The sequence below is a fragment of the Ictidomys tridecemlineatus genome, chromosome 15, assembly GCF_052094955.1.
Source record: "Ictidomys tridecemlineatus isolate mIctTri1 chromosome 15, mIctTri1.hap1, whole genome shotgun sequence".
NCBI lineage: Eukaryota > Metazoa > Chordata > Mammalia > Rodentia > Sciuridae > Ictidomys > Ictidomys tridecemlineatus.
In genome coordinates, this window is record NC_135491.1 from 4,660,042 (window position 1) to 4,679,974 (window position 19,933).

General features: G+C 40.6%; 1 protein-coding gene across 1 annotated transcript; it reads right to left on the bottom strand.

The window, feature by feature from the left end:
• Positions 1 to 10,560: 10,560 nt before the first annotated feature.
• Positions 10,561 to 11,466, bottom strand: LOC144371006 (vomeronasal type-1 receptor 4-like). The gene has a single exon (XM_078033068.1). The coding sequence runs from the start codon at positions 11,464 to 11,466 to the stop codon at positions 10,561 to 10,563; it is 906 nt and encodes a 301-aa protein (XP_077889194.1).
• Positions 11,467 to 19,933: the final 8,467 nt, after the last annotated feature.

A 19,933-nucleotide genomic window follows, 5' to 3' on the forward strand; every position in this document is an offset into this window, starting at 1 on the left:
CCTTGAGGGGTTTTTTTGCATTTCAATTCTTATTAGACATATATAAACCACAATATTTCATATCTCTGTTTGTATATAAAGTATGTTGACACCCAATTCGAGTCTTCACACATGTACTTTGGATAATGATGTCCATCACATTCCACCATCCTCGTTAATCCCCTGCCCTTTCCCTTTCCCTCCCACCCCTCTTCCCTATCTAGAATTCATCTATTCCTCCCATGCTCCCCCTCCCTACCCCACTATGAGTCAGTCTCCTTATATCAGAGAAAACAATCAGCATTTGTTTGTTTGGGATTAGCTAACTCAACTTACCATTATCTTCTCCAACACCATCTGTTTACCTGAAAATTCCAGAAGCATATGGAATTTTCAAAGTCAAATATAAAGCAGCTGATGTTGAATGATTTTATTTATATAAAGTGTAAAATGTTAAAAGTGATCTCTACTGTTAGAAGTCACATACTGGTCATTATTGGGAACACATACAGGAAAGAGGAGTCATACCAACTAGGATAGTGTTTTACCATGTAGCAGCTGCTTGCACAGGTGGTTTCAATTTGTGAAATTTGATTAGAAATGCATGCCAACACATACATACAAATGTTTCAAAGATACATATCACAAATTCAATATTAAGTAGTGAACTAAAATTTATTAGTACCCAGTGTTGTAAACAAACAAGTTAGACATTAAATAAAGATTAAAACCTAATTAGCTTATGAAAGAAGAAATTCTGCATCAGGAAAATCCAGCACAGAAATGAATAAATCCAATATAAGCTGTTTAATAAAGAGGACATCAGTAGACCTTTGCTTCCCATCATGTCCAAGTTTACATGAAACATGTCTTATTTCATTGCAAAAGACAAACACTTGATAGTGTTCACTTTGATATTTCCTTCAAAAGACACAGCTGAGTCATAAACATAATATGTAGATAAATGAGAAATACGTATCACTTGTAAATAAAGAAAGCAGATTTTTTGCTGAAGAATTTGGTTGTTGTTGTAACTGGTATTTTGAGACTGAAATTTATACTTGTTACATCTACTTTTCCAAAACTATTATTGGGTGGATAATAAAGCAAATCTAAGTGGTGTACATGTGCACATACTCAGGTACACATACACACACACATGCACACACTGTAATATAAAAGCACATGTGTGTTGATTGTCATTCTTAGAGATATGACTGTATCACTATTCTTTTAATTTGAGAGTACAAATGAAGAAACATGTAATAATTGTGCAAAGCCTACAATTTAGATGTTCCTCCTGACATCAGGGATTTTCCCATTCCTTATTCCAGACAGACTGAGCCTGGATGCACTGGAGTTCCTGCTCATGAGCAGAAAGGGGCTGACAGCTGGTAAACTGCCAGCAACTATTGCATCTATCTTTACCAGCAGCCAGTGGGGATTATAAATAACAATCACACAAATTTGGAAGATGCAGGAAAGTATGTTAAAAGATACAAAGGTGCTCACCAGGAGGAGGATGTTTTTGGTGGCTCTAGACTCAGGGGAGGACCTGGGGGAGCTGGCCTTTTGAATGTGCTGCATTCTCTGCTTGTGCCTGTGCAGGATGAGCACCATGGAGCTGCTGGCCCAGAGCATGAGCCCCACACACATGACATCAGGGAATGTTAGCAATGCTGAATGCAATGATTGTGAGGATTTGTCAGGATGAACAGCAGAACCCATATCCATAATCTTTCATGCTTGTGATATTATTGTTAATCCTTTTTCCAGTCATATGTGAAATAATCATAATATTTATAAGCAGGTACAGAATCCAGCTCAGGTATATGGAGAAACCAATGTATTTAGGAGCTTTCACTTTAAGCTCTGAACAGCTGGAGTTCTCAGGACTAATCTTCATGGCCTGAAAGACACTCAGGAGGCAGGTGCAGCCAATGGACACACCCCTGGCCACTCTTTGAAGATAGAAAAGCAGGTTGCATCCAAAATCACTGAGGAAATCTTTCACTCCAAATGCTGCCACTGTCTGATTGTGGCCAACTTGTTAGCCCTCTACACAGGAGGGCTAACAAGTTGGCCACAATCAAGTGTTGAAGAATCAAGTCTGTGTGTCTTACCTTGAACCTCATGAGGTGATGGACCAGGTAATGGAGGAGAACACAAGAATTACCCAGAGCTACAACCACAGTCTGTGACAAGAAGATGATACCTACAGCCACATCACTGGCTGCCATCCTGCCAGTTCCCTGCTGTCCCAGCCAGAGCGTCCTGGAGGGAAACAGAAAGACTGGGCTGCATGTGTCCTGTCAACCAAAACCCAGTATTGCCCACACTCCAGAGTTAACACTGTGAAAACTTACTTAAGATTTTATTTTCACTAGTACGTTTTAATGAGATTCATGACTACTTAAGGCAGGAAGTGTGTATAAATCCCTGTTGTGAAGGCAGAACATGGTGATTCCTGAATCTTCATGATACAACACAGGGGCTGAGATGACCAGGAGAACTTGTGCACACACACGTTATGTCTGTCCATATTCATACTCTGATCAGGTGCATAGAGGGGTCTTGAACCTCGCTTAGCATTAATTAAGAGCATAGCATAAACAGCAAGCTTCCCTAAAGTTCGTGAGTAGGTTCTTCTATCAATCCAGCTCATATTTACTTTCATTTGTCTATATTCCTATTGTCTTCAAAACCAATGGTATTTTTAACTTTTCATTATAAAATATTTTTATTTCGATATAAATAGTTATTATATGTACAAGATCAATTATGAAGGAACATTTAGATATTTTAATAACTGCAGATGCACTGAGGAAACTCTAGCCCTACAGGCACCTGTCCCACGGTGAGCTACCTGCAGTGAGGCAAGAATGGCTGCACATCAGGACAGCTGCCCATGACTCCTACAATTGTATGTTAGGAACATAGCTCAATGGCCACTGTCACAGAAATTTTGCAACATTCCAAGGCCATGTACTATTTCTTGGAATATCAAGAAGTAATACGTGATTAAAGAGATTAGCATAGGAACAAAATATTCACTTCTTCAGAAGACACAAATGTGAGTTATTTAATATCTAAAAATATTTCAAAGAGGTAAGAATAGTAAATGATATTACAATAGGAGAGATTGATGAAAATTGGTATATGTGGTCATTTAAAAGTCAAAATACTAGAATATCTGCATTGATGTGAATGAATATAATTAACAAAATATATTGGGTAAAAAAATTAGGTTCACATGTTACTGAATAGATGGAGAATATCTTTCCTATGTCCCCTGCACATTCACACCCTGCTCCACTATCAGATTCCTATGCCACATGGGGCATTCACTATAATCAGAAGATATATGACATAAAAAAATATAAAGCTCTTACAGGTGGTAATAGAATTCTGTAATAACCTTGTCCACTTTTCCATACATGTTCCTTTCCACAGTATAGATGAAAGGCCCCATTATCCTTCAATTGTGATGATTTCAAGATTGGTACAATTCCTATTTCCCTTGTCTGCACCATGCTGAGAGTCAGAGAAAATGTCCTGCCCAAGCAGTCACCATCAGCTCTCTCTCTGCACAGAACTAAGAAGATTCATGTGAGCTCCTCTACTCCACACACAGGCAGGGAGATACTATGAGTCTGGACCTAGAAATCATGAAGATTTAGTGTAGAATTCCAGTAAGGTAAAATGAGCAGTTGGGTGACTTTAAAAAACCTCCTTGTACACCTTGAAAATCACATTTAATTTTCATTTTCTCTAAACGACAGCAATCTCTGTCAGTAAGAATCATACTTAGTTAAATTAGGATTCCTGATGGTTTGGCATCTAGGACCCATTTATCTTTGCTACCTAGAGCCATTCTTCATCAACCATTTTAATACTTGCGGGGCTTTGGCTTCTGCAGGGTTCAATCGAGTGTCCCCTTTTCAGCTGTGATCACTTACCCAGACTCTTGATGGGTCTCTTCTCACAGATGCTGCTCTCACACTCACCCTGAGTCACTCTCCAGGCTCTTCCTCTCTAGCAGGATGGTGACCTCAGTGCAGAGGCCTCTCTGACCAACATGTGTGCTGCAGGGAGGCGGCCAGCTCCTGAGATATGGGCTGATGATCCAAATCCTGGAATGCAGCCCAGAGGTCCAGATCATCCTGCCCAGCAGGTCACTGTGGCTGGCTGCAGGGATTCCACCCACTCCAGGAACTCCAAGTGTTCTATTCTCTCCTGCAGGTTTGAAACTTGGCATTGACCCTATGGATTACACACATTTGCTGGATATCTTGCTTCTGCTCTGCAAACTGCTGTTTATGATCAGCTAATGTCTTCTAGAGCTCTACCATTTATGTCAACTGCTGCTATACCAGAGAGCAATGCAGTTGTAGTTAAGCAGCTCATCTTTGAATGTCTCCAGGCAGCACTGGCCCCTTCAAGATTTCATGAAAAATAATGGACAAGATCTTCATGCACGTCACTGTGTGGGGAATTCCTCTAGCAAGAATGACCAAAGAGTTGGCTACCATAAGTTGCCCAAGAAACAAATCTGTGGACCTTAATATGCACCCACTGCAGGAAAGCACTAAATGATAATAAAGTACAGAGAAATTTCCTGGAAATGTATAAGATACTTGGGAATCAATGTAAAGAAAAAGGTGAAAGATCTATACAATGAAAACTACAGAATAATAAAGAGAAAAATCAAAGAAGACCATAGAAGATAAAAAGATCCACTTTGCTTTTGGATAGGCAGATTTAATATTATCAAAATGACCATACTACCAAAAACACTGTACATATTTAATGCATTTCTGACCAAAATCCCAATGGCATTCCTCATACAAATAGAAAAAAAACAATTATGAAATTCATCTGGAAAAATAAGAGACCCAGAATAGGTAAAGCAATCCTTAGCAGGAAGAGTGAAGCAGATGGTATTGCTATACCAGACTTTAAACTATACTACAGAGCAATAGTAACAAAAGTAACATGGTATTGGCACTGAAACAAACTGATAGATCAATGATACAGAATAGAGGACACAGAGACTCACCCACAAAATTACAATTATCTTTTATTATACAAAGGTGCCAAGAACATGCACTGGAGAAATGATAGCATCTTCAACAAATGGTGCTGGGAAAACTGGAAATCCATATGCATCAAAATGAAATTAAACCACTATCTCATGCACAAAACTTAACGCAAAATGGATCAAGCACTTAGGAATTAAATCAGAGACTCTGTTCTAATAGAAGATAAAGTAGGCCCTAAACTTCATCATGTGGAATTAGGCCCCAACTTCCTTAATAAGACTTCTATAGCACAATTAAAACCAAGAATCGATAAATGGGATGGAATCAAACTAAAAAGTTTCTCCTCAGCAAAAGAAACAATCTGTGAGGTGAACAGAGAGCCTATATCCTAGGAGCAAATGTTTACCTCTTACACATCAGATAGAGCACTAATCTATAGGGTATACAAAGAACTCAAAAAGCTAAGAACCAAAAAACCAAATTACCCAATCAACAAGTGGGCCAAGGACCTGAACAGAACAGACCTCTTCTCAGAAGATGATATGCAATCAATCAACAAATATATGGAAAAATGTTCATCATCTCTAGTAATCTGAGAAATGCAAATAAAAACTACTTTAAGACTTCATCTCACTCCAGACTTCATCTCTTCTCAGAAAATGATATGCAATCAATCAACAAATGTATGGAAAAATGTTCATCATCTCTAGCAATCTGAGAAATGCAAATAAAAACTACTTTAAGACTTCATCTCACTCCAGGTAGGTATTATGAAGACAAACTACAATAAGTGTTGATAAGGATGTGGCAAAAAAAAGGTACACTCATACATTGGTGGTGGGACTGCAAATTGGTGCAGCCAATACGGAAAGAAATAGGAGATTCCTTGGAAATCTGGGAATGGAACCAGCATTTTACCCAGCTATTCCTCTCCTTGGACTATTCCCACAGCACCTAAAAACAGCACACTATAGGGACATAGCCACATCAATATGCATAGCAGCACAATTCACAGTAGGTAAACTGTGGAGCCAACCTAAATGTTCTTCAGTGAATGAATGAATTTAAAAAATGGAATTTTATTCAGCATTAAAAGGAATCAAATCATGGAATTTGCAGGTAAATGGATTCAATTGGAGAAGATATTTCTAAGTGAAGTTAGCCAATCACAAAAAAAAAATGCTGAAGGTTTTCTCTGATATAAAGAGACTGACTCATAGTGGGGTAGGGAGAAAGAGCATGAGAGGATTAGATGAATTCTAGATAAGGAAGAGGGGTGGGAGGGAAAGGCAGGGGCAGGGGAATAGCAAGAATGGTGGAATGTGATGAACATCATTATACAAAGAACATGTATGAAGACATCAATTAGGTGTCAATATACTTTATATACAAACAGATATAAAAATGTGGAATATATGTGTATTAAGGATTGCAATGCAAAAAACAGAAAAGAAAAGTACATGTATAAAAGTATGAATTGGTGTGAACACACTCTATATACAGAGATATGAAAAATTGTGCTCTATATGTGTAATAAAAATTGTAATGCATTCCACTGCTGTCATTTATTTAAAACAAATAAAATCAGTAAAAGATTAAAAAACAATGAATCTACTGAAAATTAAATTATGAAAGTGAATCCATTCACAATAAAATAAAAATTAGAATACCTATGGATAAATCTAATCCAGGATGTGTAGGACCTCTAAAATTAAAACTAGAAACAATACAGAAAAATTGAAGTAGAATGTAGAAGATGGAAAGACCACCCATGATTTGGATAGGAATATAACTGAACATAAAATAAAAACTATTTTAAAAACTTAATGTATACCTACAAAAATATCAACAACAATCTTTACACAATGACATAGAGATATAAAACAGTTCTCAAAAGAAATTAGATAGGAATCAACACACAGGAAATCATAAATGACCACAAATACACAATGCCAAAAGAGACACTGCAAGACACATCATAATCTACGCTGAAAATTAAGACACAATATTAAAATCTGCAAGAAAAAAACACATCAGGTCACATTTAGTGGCAAATCAATAAGATTCACCTTTGACTTCTCAACTCAGACACCAATATCAAGGAAAGACTAGAATGACATATTCCAAGCTCAAAAAAGAATTTCCAGCTAAATTGCTACACCAAAAAAAATGTGTTTCAAAATGAGTGGGGAAATTAAAACATTGCATGATGGAGCTATAATAAAAGAAGTCATGACCACAAAGCAAGAACTATGAAGACTATTCAAAGATATGCTGCACACAGAGAAATCCTAGAACAAACAAAAAAGGTCTCACGTGGTGAGGCCCACTATAAGAGTAAACAACTAAATGAAAATCAAAACCAAATAAAATATGGCAAATAAACAAAAATGTCAGGAAAGTGCAAACTTATATTCACACTAACTCTGCAAATAAATGGCCTCTACTAGCCAATTAAAAGGCAAAGATTAGCAGAATAAATCAAAATACAAGATCCAACTGGATGCTGTTTGCAAGAGACTGATCACATAGCAAAGATGCCCACAGGCTGAAGTGTGTAAAAGGACATTTACATATCATACAAATGGAATCTGAAAATAATCAGGAGGAGCTAGCCATTCTCAGATAAAATCAAAGGAGATTTCAAGCAAAAAATAACCACAGAAGGACGGTACATTCTGGTAAAGGGAACAATTCAACCAGAAGAAATAACAGTAGTAAATATACCGGCCCCAAATGTCTGGACACATTAAAAGACATAATTCTTGATATTAAATTCCAGATAGACTGCAATAAAATATTACCTAGTGATGTTAACACACTTTTATCACCAATATATAGGTCATCCAAAGATAAAATCAACAAAGATATTACCAACATAAATAGTACTATAAACCCAATGGGCCTAATAGATATTTAGAATACACCTCACCACGTCACCTCTTCCTCTCACACACATTCTTCCCCTAATATCATCCAGCATCTTGTGACATAGCCTAGGAGACTCACAGGAACTGAGCTACTGTTGGTGCCATATTGTGATTTTCCATAATCTTCCATGAGATAAAGGAAGGAATGTATAGGTAAACCACAAGGGATCATTAGGGTGCGATCACTACAGTAGAATACAGCAAAATGGGTTCTAACACTATGCATTTTTCCTGTTCCATACGCAGGTACAACAAAGAGTGAACTACAAAGTAAACAGTGGACTTTGGCTAAGAATGATCTACATCCAGTTTAATGCTGTCACACAGATCATACGGATTCCAGATGTTACAGTTATGGAGACTGTACAGGGAGCAGGGTTGTATTAGAATTCTGTACCATATTCTTGAATATTCATAAATACAGCTCGCTTTTAAAAACTGAAATATTATTGTAAAGATAAATGATCCATTAAAACCAAAGAGCTATTACCTTGGAAACGCAAGGTGCATTCACCATTTAATAGGCAGTATCATTCAGAACCCTCACAAAGTAAAGGCGAGAAACCTCATTATCACTGGAATAGATGAATAAGAGAACTGGACAGCACCCTACCTGTATTTGTGATAACAATGCTCACAAACTGCTATAAATGGCTACTTTCCTCATAGACCTGGTACCTTCTCCCTCTGTGGCCCCATCCAGAAAGTAACCACAGCCCCACACCCCTAAATGTGCTCCAGAGCCCCCAGGCCAGAATCCTGCAGAACTTTGGTCACAGAGGTGATGACTGTCCAGGACGATGTCACCTCCCAGCTGCACTGCACCTGCACAGCACTGCAGTGGCCACTATCCACCAGCGACCCTAACTGAGATGACAGAACAGGTGGAAAGCAAGTTCACACCAGTGGTTCTGCTCTCTAGGGACAGCCTGAAGATCACCCAGAAAAGGTGGTGTCCACTGTGCAGCTCATCTTTAATCACTTGCCACTGCAAGACCTGTGCTGAGTGGGCAGCTTGTCCTCATACTGGTCCTCGGGAATATTTGGCCCTGGGAGAATGTGGCAGTTTACCCAGAGATGACTGTAAAAGGGCCCCACTGAACTCTCATCCAAACAGTTTTACTCTGAGCTCAGTTCCCCACCTGTGGGTCCTGCTCTGATATTTCCCATGTCCCTGCCTGAACCAGCAACTTCACTGTTTACAGATAAATGGGTTCTCCTAAGAATACAATCTAGCCTCAATATGTAAATGTATTCTGACTTAGAGAGTGGCAAGAGCTACTTTTTAAGATTGTAGCTGAGGCTGGGAGTGGTGGGACATACCTCTAATCCCAGTGGTTGGGAAGCTGAGGCAGGAGAATCACAAGTTCAAAGCCAGCCTAAGAAACTTAGAAGGGCTTTATACAACTGAGTGAGACCATGTCTCAATAAAGCAAAAAATAAATAAAACTATAAACAAGTGCTAGGCATGTGGCTCAGTGGTTAATGACTCTCTGTTCAACCCCCAGTACAGTGGGGAAAAAAAGAGTGTAGGTGAGGACGTGGCCATTTATCTATGTGCACTGAAATGCATCTGTGGATATTTTAACAACATGTCAGAGTGTGAGATTCCACTGCTACTGTTGTAGAGCTCCCAGCTGAACAGGTGCAACCCCTAGATGAGAAACCAGGTCCTTCCTTCCTTGTGGCACAGCAGGCAGCAGGAGCACTCTGTGCCCACCAGCTTCTCTTATTCCTGCAAACTGCAATCTGGGTGACATGGAGTGTCCCAGGTGGCCACTGCACAGGAAAGGAGTTTGCATCACAACTGAGGATACCCACACACAGGAAAACAAAACTTTTAAGGAGAACTGCTGACAAACCTACCTTGTTCCTTGAAGAAACTGCAGAAAACAATTCTCTTCTTAATTCTGGCAGTTGATGCTAAATCTGTCCTCCCAAGGTCTCTTTTCAAAACTTAACATTCTGGAACAAAATTTTTCTGGTAATTATAAACTTATTGAAATGCTAAGGAGAATTATTCTCCAAAAAATACACCTCTCATTTCTACATTGCATTTGTTTCAGGCAGTCTTTCCAGGAGTTCAGCACTTAGTCAAAAGTTGTAATTCAACTGACCTGGAAGCCTGGGAACTAATTCATTCCATGTGTCTCCAGCAACAGGAATTAGGATGGCTGACTTCAGGGTGCTGTGTGTAGGGTGAAGACCACCAGCTTTGTTCCCTTCCACAACGGCCATGTGGGTATCACAGTCAGCCAGCTGAGGACCCCAGTGCTCTTTAGGGTTTGCAATAGAAAGACAATGACTCTTCCAACCATTTCTCTGTTGATGTTTTCAGTGTGAAGAACAATGAAACACTTAAATATTTGTGAAAAAATAGGTAACTTATGTAGTTATGATACAATTATGTAGTTACCATACTTTAAATTATGTTTTGAAACTGGTGATTGAGCCCAGCCTTGTCCCTGAGCATCATCTGCAGCCTTTTTAATTTCTAATTTTTGAGGCAGCGTCTACATTGTTGAGGGTCCTTCCACTTGTGGTACTCCTCTCTTGGTCTCCCATTTTGTGGTGATTATAGGTATTTTCCACAGCACAAACATAGATTTTTAATTTTTTATGCAGACAAAGCAGAGCCTGGATAGTTTGGATACAGTGGATTTATGGCTCATGAGAAGAAAGGGGCTGACAGTGGGAAAACACAAGGATATCAGGGCATTGGTGTCCACCACCCACCAAATGAGGTTGGAAAAAATAGCAATGTATAAATGTATTAGGGAGGAGAGGGTGTGGAAAGTCACAAAGGTGCCCACCAGGACAACGATTCTCTGAGTGGCTCTGGACTCAGGGGAGGTTCTGGGGGAAACTTTGATGCTGTGAATGTGCTGAACCCTCTGCTTGTGCCTGTACAGAAGGAGAACCATGGAGCCACTGGACCAGATCATGAGCATGGAAAAGACAACTTCAGGAAATACAAATAAGGCTGCATATAATGAATCTGTGATAATGTCATGATCTGTGTAAGAGTAGTAACCATAATCTCTCTTGTCTGTCTTGTTTACACTGTTCCATTTGCTGAGCATATAGAGAGGAAAAATGAAATTCACCACCATGTACAGTACCCAGCAGAGGGAAATGGAGAAGCCAATGTACCTGGGAGCTCTTCCTTTGAGATCCTTCCAACAGGAGTTCATGGGGCTAATGGTGATGTTCTGGAAGATGCTCAAGAGGCAGGTGATGAAAATGGACATACTCCTTCCCACTCGATATATATACAAAATTAATTTGCATCCAAAATCACTGAGGAAATATTTCACCCCAAAAGCTTTCATTGTCTGGGGAATTCCTCTACTGAGAAGCACCAAGGAGTTGGCTATGATCAGGTGCCTGAGAATCAAATCTCTGGACCTCAGGGTGTACACATTGCAGAAGAGAATTAAATGATAATAAAGCAGAGAGAAATTTCCCAGGATTCCTACTGCAGTCTCTGATAAGAACATCAGTCCCATAACCATATCTCTGGAGTCTATTCTTTCATTCATCATATTTCCCTTTGAATGATAGCAACAGTTCCGCATATGAGCAAAATTACTCATTAACAATAGCTGTATCCAAGCACAGTGGTGAGAATCTGTATCCACTTGTTACCTGTGGGGCTGAGGCAGGAGATTCACTGGAACCTAGAATCCAGTCTGAGCAATGTAGTGAGCTCCCCATCTTAAAGTAATTTTTGACACCAACAGTATCTTTCATTGCATGCACCCGTGGGATTGTAAATACCTCAAGATGCACATGTTGATGGGGAGAAATATGCTTTGTAGGAAAGTGGCCTAGATGATCACATTATGCCAAGTTGGGAGGAACAATGAAAAGTGAGAGCAAATGCATGGAAAGAATTTAGCATTTAATGTTTCAGAATGAACTGATACATGCTGATCACATAGGAAAAGGAATTTCAATCACCATTCATACCATACAACAAATTAGATCTCAGTGGATTTCTGACCCAAATTTTAAAGATAAGCAATGGCATTTTTAGAATACCAAAAAAAAAACATTTCTGTAGTATTATAAAACAAAATGCACAATAAACAGACAAATGTCCATTTTTACATGGAGTTTTAACTCCTGTGTTTTCTGTTTGTGACTTTTCACTCTGCTTTCCTGCCAGGCTCCTTTCTCATATCTCAAGTCACTGTACTTTTAAAGCTTAACACTGGATTCTGAAAATGGACCACGAGACTTTCTGTTGCTCACATTATCATTCCAGGAATAAAAGAACAGTGAAATCTATAAATGAATTATTCAATAATTTTACTTTGCTCTTAAATAATGGCCCATGAGTCATTAATATCTGATGAAGTAGTTTAGGATAAAACTGAAGCCCTCAGTGATTTCAGGCTGAAATATTCTGTGCACTGATACATACATCAGTGAAACTGATAGTGGTGAAAGATGATTTGTGCAGGACATTTCAATACACAGGATATGACAGCAGAAGATGGAGGATGTGAAATCTGCTGCATGGAATGAACTGAAATAAAAAGGAGACTGTCCTGAGTTTGTGGTTAGTATTGGAATATTATTAAACCAGAGAATTTACCAGATTTACTTGGTACTGCTGACTAGTGTCCGGTTGTCATTGTTATAATGTTACCTTCTCTTAAAGTTCAGCAGGGAGAGAAGTCACGCTAGAGCCATCTCAGCACAGGGATTCTGATGAGACACAATTCCTGTCTCCACTGGGTGGATTGTAATGTAGAGTTGGGAAAGAACACTTTATTCCAGAAATAGTCCCTAGTCTTGGTTTCTGCACAGGATGAGGTGATCTTTACATTTACAGGATTATCTTTAAATAGACATGAAAGCCTTATACACACAGCCATCAAAGCAGTTTAAAATATATTCTGAGTTTTTTAAAGTAATGTGGAGAGCATGTTAGTCGCTATCTACAGTCCTTAAGTCCCTTCGAAATGACAATTCACTGCCAATGGTATTTTCCCAAACAACCTCAGTGTATATTTTATTAAATAACTTTAGGAGCCATGAAGAATTGATATCAGGTCAGGGACACTTCTCTTTTTACTACTGAGCTCATAATGAAGGAATTATTCCTCTCCCTTGTCGACCTTCCCACCAACTCTGTTTTCACCCCAGGATTTCTCTGCAGTCATGAGCACACCTGCAGACTTTCTTTCCTTACTCAATCTGCTGAAACAAAAGACTGAAATAGAAAACACTCACTGTGCTTCTTGTGTGCAAGGTGGTGGGCTCAGTGTGAGGTCCTGACAGCCAGCATGGAGGTTGGAGGCAGCTGCACCCTGAGATAAAGGTCTGTGCTCCAGTGACCTCACTTCCCCTCAGGGCTGCAATTATCACTTCACCTGGAGAGGCAAGGACAGTGCAGGCCTGGGGAGCCCAGGACAAGGCTGAAAAACTTTCTCCACACTTGTTAATTACTAAGGCAATTATGAGTTCCTTGTTAGTAACTTCAGAATAAGGGCCGGGGTTATAGCTCCAGGGTAGGGCCCTGACCTACCATGTGAGAGGCCCTGGGTTAGACCCCCAGCACCACATAAAAATAATAACTAAATAAAGTTTTTTAAAAATTAATAAAATTGTTGAGTTTTTCAGAGGCTATTGCTTTGGCTTGATCCATTGAAGCTGACAGGATCTCCTATGGAAAAATCAGGATAGAGACTTGTGACCTGTGTGGGACTCACAGAGGGTTTGTGTGTCTCACTGGACTCCAGGCTTTCCTGACTTGACCCAGGCTTTCCTTGACCCAAATGATACAGATTCTGCCTTCTTGCTCATACTTCTTCATCCCCATCCTCAGTGGGAGAGCCTGGGACATGGATCCAGGCCTATCAGGTGGCCCTGTGGGCTCATCTCCAGGCAGGTTGGGGGAAGGAGAGTGTAGATCATATTCAGGGCCAGTACTCCTGATTGTGACATCGGATGCTGTCATCACAACCATGTCTTTGTGATGGAGCTTGTCACTAGGAAGGAAGACTCAGTTGGGGAGTAGCCAACAGGATGGGTTACTTGGAGCATTTACTGAGGGGCACTGTGTGGAGGCATCAGGTTGTGGAGCCTTGTGAAGAGGAAACCTGCCCCAAACACTAGAAAGGACCTGGGTTTCCGGGATGAGGACTTGAGAATGCTGTAATCAGCTCACAGGAGGATGGGTACAAAGGCCCTGTCCACTATTTTTCATGGAGTCTTAAAGGACTCAGTAGAGCCTGTAGATGCTCAAAGATGAGTTGCCAAACAATGTCTGCGTGAAACACCTGTGTACTGTGTACAGCAGCAGCAGACCTGCACAGCAGATCTGCAAGAAGACATCAGTAGGAGCAAGACACCCATTATACATTGTGCAATCTGCAGGGCCAACTCCAACTTTCAAACCTGCAGGAGAGGATGGAATACATGGAGTTCCTGGAGTGGGTGGAGGCTCTTCAGCCAGTCATAGTTACCCACTGGGGAGGATGATCTGGACCCCTGGGCTGTGCTCCAGGCTGTGATCAATCACCACTTGGGGAAGAGTGTCTGTCCTGCTTCTATTGTCAGTGGACTGTAGAATTCCAAGAACATGGTCAAAGAGGGTTTGCCACACTAGACACAAGACAGATAAACACCCTACTGTGAGAACTACATGGCCAGGTGCATTCCCGGCAAGCCGGCTGCTGTCCCGTTGGCCTTTGCCCACCAGCCTGTTGTGATGGCCTGGTGGGGAGTAGCGGGGCTCGTCATGATATTTGCATGGTGTGGAGGAGATACAAGAGAGCTGGATGAGCCATCGGGAGGAGGGGGACATGGATAAAGCCCATCCCTCAGGCAGCTGGGCCTTGAGTCTCCACTCTCCTTCATGTCTCTCCTGAGCCTGAGCCGCTCCTCTCCCTGTTCTTCTAGCACTGAATGGCCCTAAAGTCCTTTGCTCAGCCTTTCAAGGGGAAACCCAGGTTCCTGCTCTTTGCAATATTTCTTCCGCTATCAGTCTGGGTGGGAAAGTCACCATCTTTGTATTTTCCTGCCTAGGGTCCCTGGCTCCAGGTGTTTTCAGAAAGCATAAGAGGATTTATTTTCCTCAGAGGACCAGGATGGATGAGGAATCTCTAATCACCCCTCCCCTCTAAACCAGGGCATCAGAGCAGGCTGCCTGTGGATTCCAAGCCTCACTCTCTGGGGTCAGACTTCCAGAAGAAGTGTTAAGGATGGAACCAAAACAGAGAAGTAAACAGTGAGCCCAGTCGTTGGCCACTGTAGAGCTCTAAAGGTGAGTTTAGGCCTCTGGGCCAGGTGCATCCCTGTTCAGCCTACATTAAATGTGCAGGCTCCACTGGGCCTGCAGGTGCACAGGTTGTAATGCCAAAGATTCCTAGATGAGCCCCTCTCCCACTTCCCCATAATGAGGGGAGGCAGGGTGTGGGTGGGCTTTGACTGAGGTGCAAGTGCTTGTCAAGAAGCTGCTCTCTGGCTTTTGCTGAATATGGCGGTGTTATTGGCATGTGGTGGCATGCCAATAACACCGCCATAGACCCCCTCTCCAGCCTGTGTTTCATTTCGAAATTATCTGTTTTTATAAAGCTCTTTGGACTTTTAAAAATTGGTTCTTTTTAGTTATTCATTATAGTAGAATCCATTTTCAATAAATATAAAACCACGGATTATATCTTGCTCTATTCAGTCCCCAGTGCCTCCTCTTCCCCTTTCCACTCCCTAACTTGCTTTCTTTACTGCTTTCTGCCATTTTCTCACACTTGTTTTTAAAAGGTCATTTTACGTATTCATATATGTACGTAGCAAAGTTATGTCAGATTCTTTCCACTGTCCTTTCTAGTTCCACACCCTCCTTTCCTTCATTCCACTGTTTACTCCACTGAACTTGTATTCTTCTCCCCTGCACCTTTATTGTGGGTTAGCCTCCACATATCAGGGAAAACATTTGGCCTTGGTTTGGGGGATTGCCATTATTCTCTTAGCATCATAGTCTTTAGATTCATTCATCCATTCACTGGTAAATGTCCTAAAGTGATTCTTCTGTACGGGTGAGATACACACCACTGTGTAAATATACACCACATATCCTTTAAACATTCACCTGTTGAAGGGCCCCTATATTGGTTCCATGTCTTATTTATTTTCAATTGAACTGCTATAAATATTGTGCGGTGTGACACTGTAGACTGCTGATTTTAAATTACTTGGATATATACCAAGGAGTAAGAGAACTGGGTTAAATTGTGGTTCCTTTATTAGTATTTTTGAGAAATCTTGAGGAAACATTCCATAGTAGCTGCACCAATACAAAGTCCTACCAACAACCTATGCGTTCCCTGGACTGCTTTTGTGTATACAAGCACCATCTCTTCCCCACTATTATTTTCTTAGAATGGCTTTGTTACGTCTCCCTTCCTTGCTATCCAAGTCACATTAGTGGCAACTTAATCACTTAATTATTTTAAGAGATCAAAAAGAAAAAAATATCCACAAAAATTTCGTTCATTTTAAATTTCATATTCCTAAGTGGTATCATTTTGTAATGTTCAGCAAACAAACAAACAAAAAATAGAATCACTCAAGGTATCTGAGAAGAATGTCTAATGAGGGGAGAGTAAAAGAAAGGTCATAGAGTCAAAGTTTAATTAGATGTCATTGTTTTCATTTCTATAATGGGATGTAAATTACTTTGGAAGTCATAATATCACACTATTTTACAAAAATGACTTTATGTGTATTGCCCAGCAGCGGTAGACGTCTAAACAGAATACTATCACTAGCAGAGAGTTGTTCCTCAGAAGTAAAAAGACCAGCATTAGCTGGATCAACCAGCAAACTCTTCCATTTTTATCAAGCATCACTTTACCAAATGCTGCCTTCCCAGCCCACAGGATGGTTATCAGAATTACCGGCACTTGCAGGGAGGTAGTCCTAGAGAGTTTGCTGGTTTTGAGAAGGCCTTGGCGCCAGTGAGCTGAGAGGGGTCTGTGAGAACCACTGTTCCTCACTAGAAGCATCCATGTGGCCTATGATGGGAATATTAAATGGAAGTCTTCTAGGTTATCCACCTCTTTTACAGAATTGAGGGGCACTTCAGAAAGCATGGCACAGGTGAAGGTTTACTGAGAATTTGCACTGGAAGTATGGACAGCCCTTGTCTCTAAAGGTGAGGGAGGTGCCCAGCTGTGAGCTCTCTATGGGTGATTGTTGAGGTGTGCTGGGGCTCTGAGTGGAGGAGCCATTGTTAGGTTTTACTGATATGGAAAGTGTTTACAGGCCACTGTGGAGATCTCACAGTCACATCGTGTGGTGATCATCCTAGGTGTGAGGGTCAGAATGTTCCTTGTCTAACCATCTAACCATGCATAACTTCCTGGCACATTCTGTAACTTTCTCAGTGGGTGATGTTTTAATTAATGTCTCATCTTTGATAAGCATACCTTGAATGTTCTGTTTGTCTTGAAGTGAAGAAGCAGTTCAACATAACTTGTTTTGTTTTCAGAGGTCTCATTCCCTAAGGATCTGTCCATTTACTAAGCTCCTGGGCCTCTGGGCCTCAGTGATGTGGGTCTTGAGAATCAAAGAGAAGGTGTGTGGGGTTGATGGGGAATTTGTGATGTCAGCAACCTTGGGGTATCTGAAATTGGTAAATGGGAGAATATTCAGGTCACAGATGGAGAAAACATGGGAACAATGATGAATTGGAAGCCTATTGGGTCGAAATTAGGTACTTTGGGGACAAAAGGCCCTGTAATGTCCCCTTTGTGATAGATAATATATTCACAGGTTCTTGGCATTAGGATGTGCACATCTTTGGGGTCATTATCTGGTCTGTCACAACTTCTATATTCAGTGTAATGTTTTTGAGTTATCTGTTCACTTCATGTATCAGCCCTAATTTCTATATATGAATGGTATTCCAGTGTATGAATGAATACACAATAATTTATTTCATTTTCTTCCTATTGGATACTTGGACCATTATTAATTACACCATTCACGAAAAAAACTTAATCCAAATGCACCACAGAATTAAAAGCCTTATAAAAAGTCTAGGAGATGACATAGTGACTTTGATTTTGGCAATGACTTTGCAGGAATACAAACCAAGCACTGTTCACAAAAGAAAAATAGTCAGTTGAACTTTGTTTCAATTAAATATGATCTGCAAAATATACCTTTTTGTATTTCTAAATTTATTTATTAGTTTTAATCAGTTATATATGACAGTAGAAATCTCTTCCATTCATTGTACATAAATGGAACAGAATATTTCACTTCTCTGGTTGTGCATCAAGTAGAGACACACCATTCATGCAATCGTGTGTACCTAGGATAATGATGTCTCTCTCATTACACTATCTTTCCTACCCCTTTGCCCCCTCCCCATCTCCTTTTCCCCATCCAAAGTTCCTCCACTTATCCCATGCCCCATATGGATTGGCATCCACTTATCAGAGAAAACATTTGGACCCTGGTTTGATGGGATTGGCTTACTTTCCTTATCATGATACTCTTCAATGCCCTTCATTTACCTTCAAATGCCATAATTTTATTCTCTTTTATTGCTGAGTAATATTTCTTTGTGCATATGTACCACAGTTTTTTTTATCCATTCATCTATTGAAGGGCATCTAGGTTGTTTCCAGTTTAGCAACTGTGAATTGTACTGCTATAAAAAATTAAAGTGGCTGCATTAGTATAATATGCTATTTTTAAGTCTTTAGGGTATAGCCCAAGGAGTGGGATAACTGTCTGGGTCAAAGGATAGTTTCATCCCAAGAAATCTCCATACTGATTTCCTAGAGTGGTTGCACCAATTTGCAGTTGAGTAATGTGAAATACACTCTTAAGAGAAAGACAAGCCACCCACAGAATGATAGAAAATATTTGCAAAATGTATATAGGATAAAAGCCTTTTATATAAGACTTATTATAAGATCTATCAAAACTAATCAAGAAAAAAAACTTCTAAGATTAAAAATTGGCAAAAAATATCTAAGATAAAAATCACCAAAGGGATAAGCAGATGGCAAAAGATCATGAGAAAAGAGGATCATCGTATGTAATTAGGGACAAGAACTTCTCATCCCAAAGGTTCCGTATTTAATAATTGTTGCTTTAAACCACAAGCTTGACCCAGGGCATCCTAAAGTCCCAAACTATCACCTGGCACCTGGACAGATGGTCTGCTACGGGATGATCCTCCTCCTCTGCATTTGGGCCTCAGCTGGGTGCAGTTGGTGCAGCTCGTGCCATGCTCAGGTGTCCCTGCTATGTGCAGAGAGAAGCAGTGCAACAGAGCCATGCTCAGGGTCAGAAAAAGAGTCAGGAGGCCTGTGATGTTCTGTCCATTAATGTACCCTGTGACATGCTTCATCTCTCCACCCCTGTGACCTTTAGAGCCACCAAACATCTATCATCCCTCACTTGCATTCACCTCTTCCACTCTGTAGGGTGCCCCAATATCCCATGCCCTGAACATTACAAGGACCACCCACTTCAACTTCATCTGCCCCCACACATGCCACCACAAGTGTCTTCCCTCTCCTGGCTTTGTATCTACTCCCAGAACCAACATTTCAGACCCTTCCCTGTGTTCTCTGCCCAACCAACTCAGTCTCACAGTGCTCAGCTTCCATGCATCGTCAGCTCCGCAGTGAACCGGGTACCTGCTCTAGATCCATTACCTGTCATGCTGTCCCAGTCCTTTCTCCCATATTTTTTAGCCCACCCCTGCCCGTGGCTCTCCCTAACTCCCCAAATGTTCTGTGCATCTCTTTCCTCTGTCTTCTCCCCAGGCTTCACCTCCTACACTTACACTGTGTGTCTGCTTTGATCCATTATCGTCCAAGACCCCCCTCCTCCATCTCTATCCTCTCCTCACAGCATGCCCTTGTCATGATTTCCACAGAACCTTTATTTCCCTTTGCCTTTTAACTCTACATTGTCATGTTCTCTTTTGTTCCTGGAACACCC

Bases quoted from the DNA above. Each gene is read 5' to 3' on its own strand.
- LOC144371006 (XM_078033068.1), bottom strand. From the start codon at position 11,466: ATGGTTATGGGACTGATGTTCTTATCAGAGACTGCAGTAGGAATCCTG.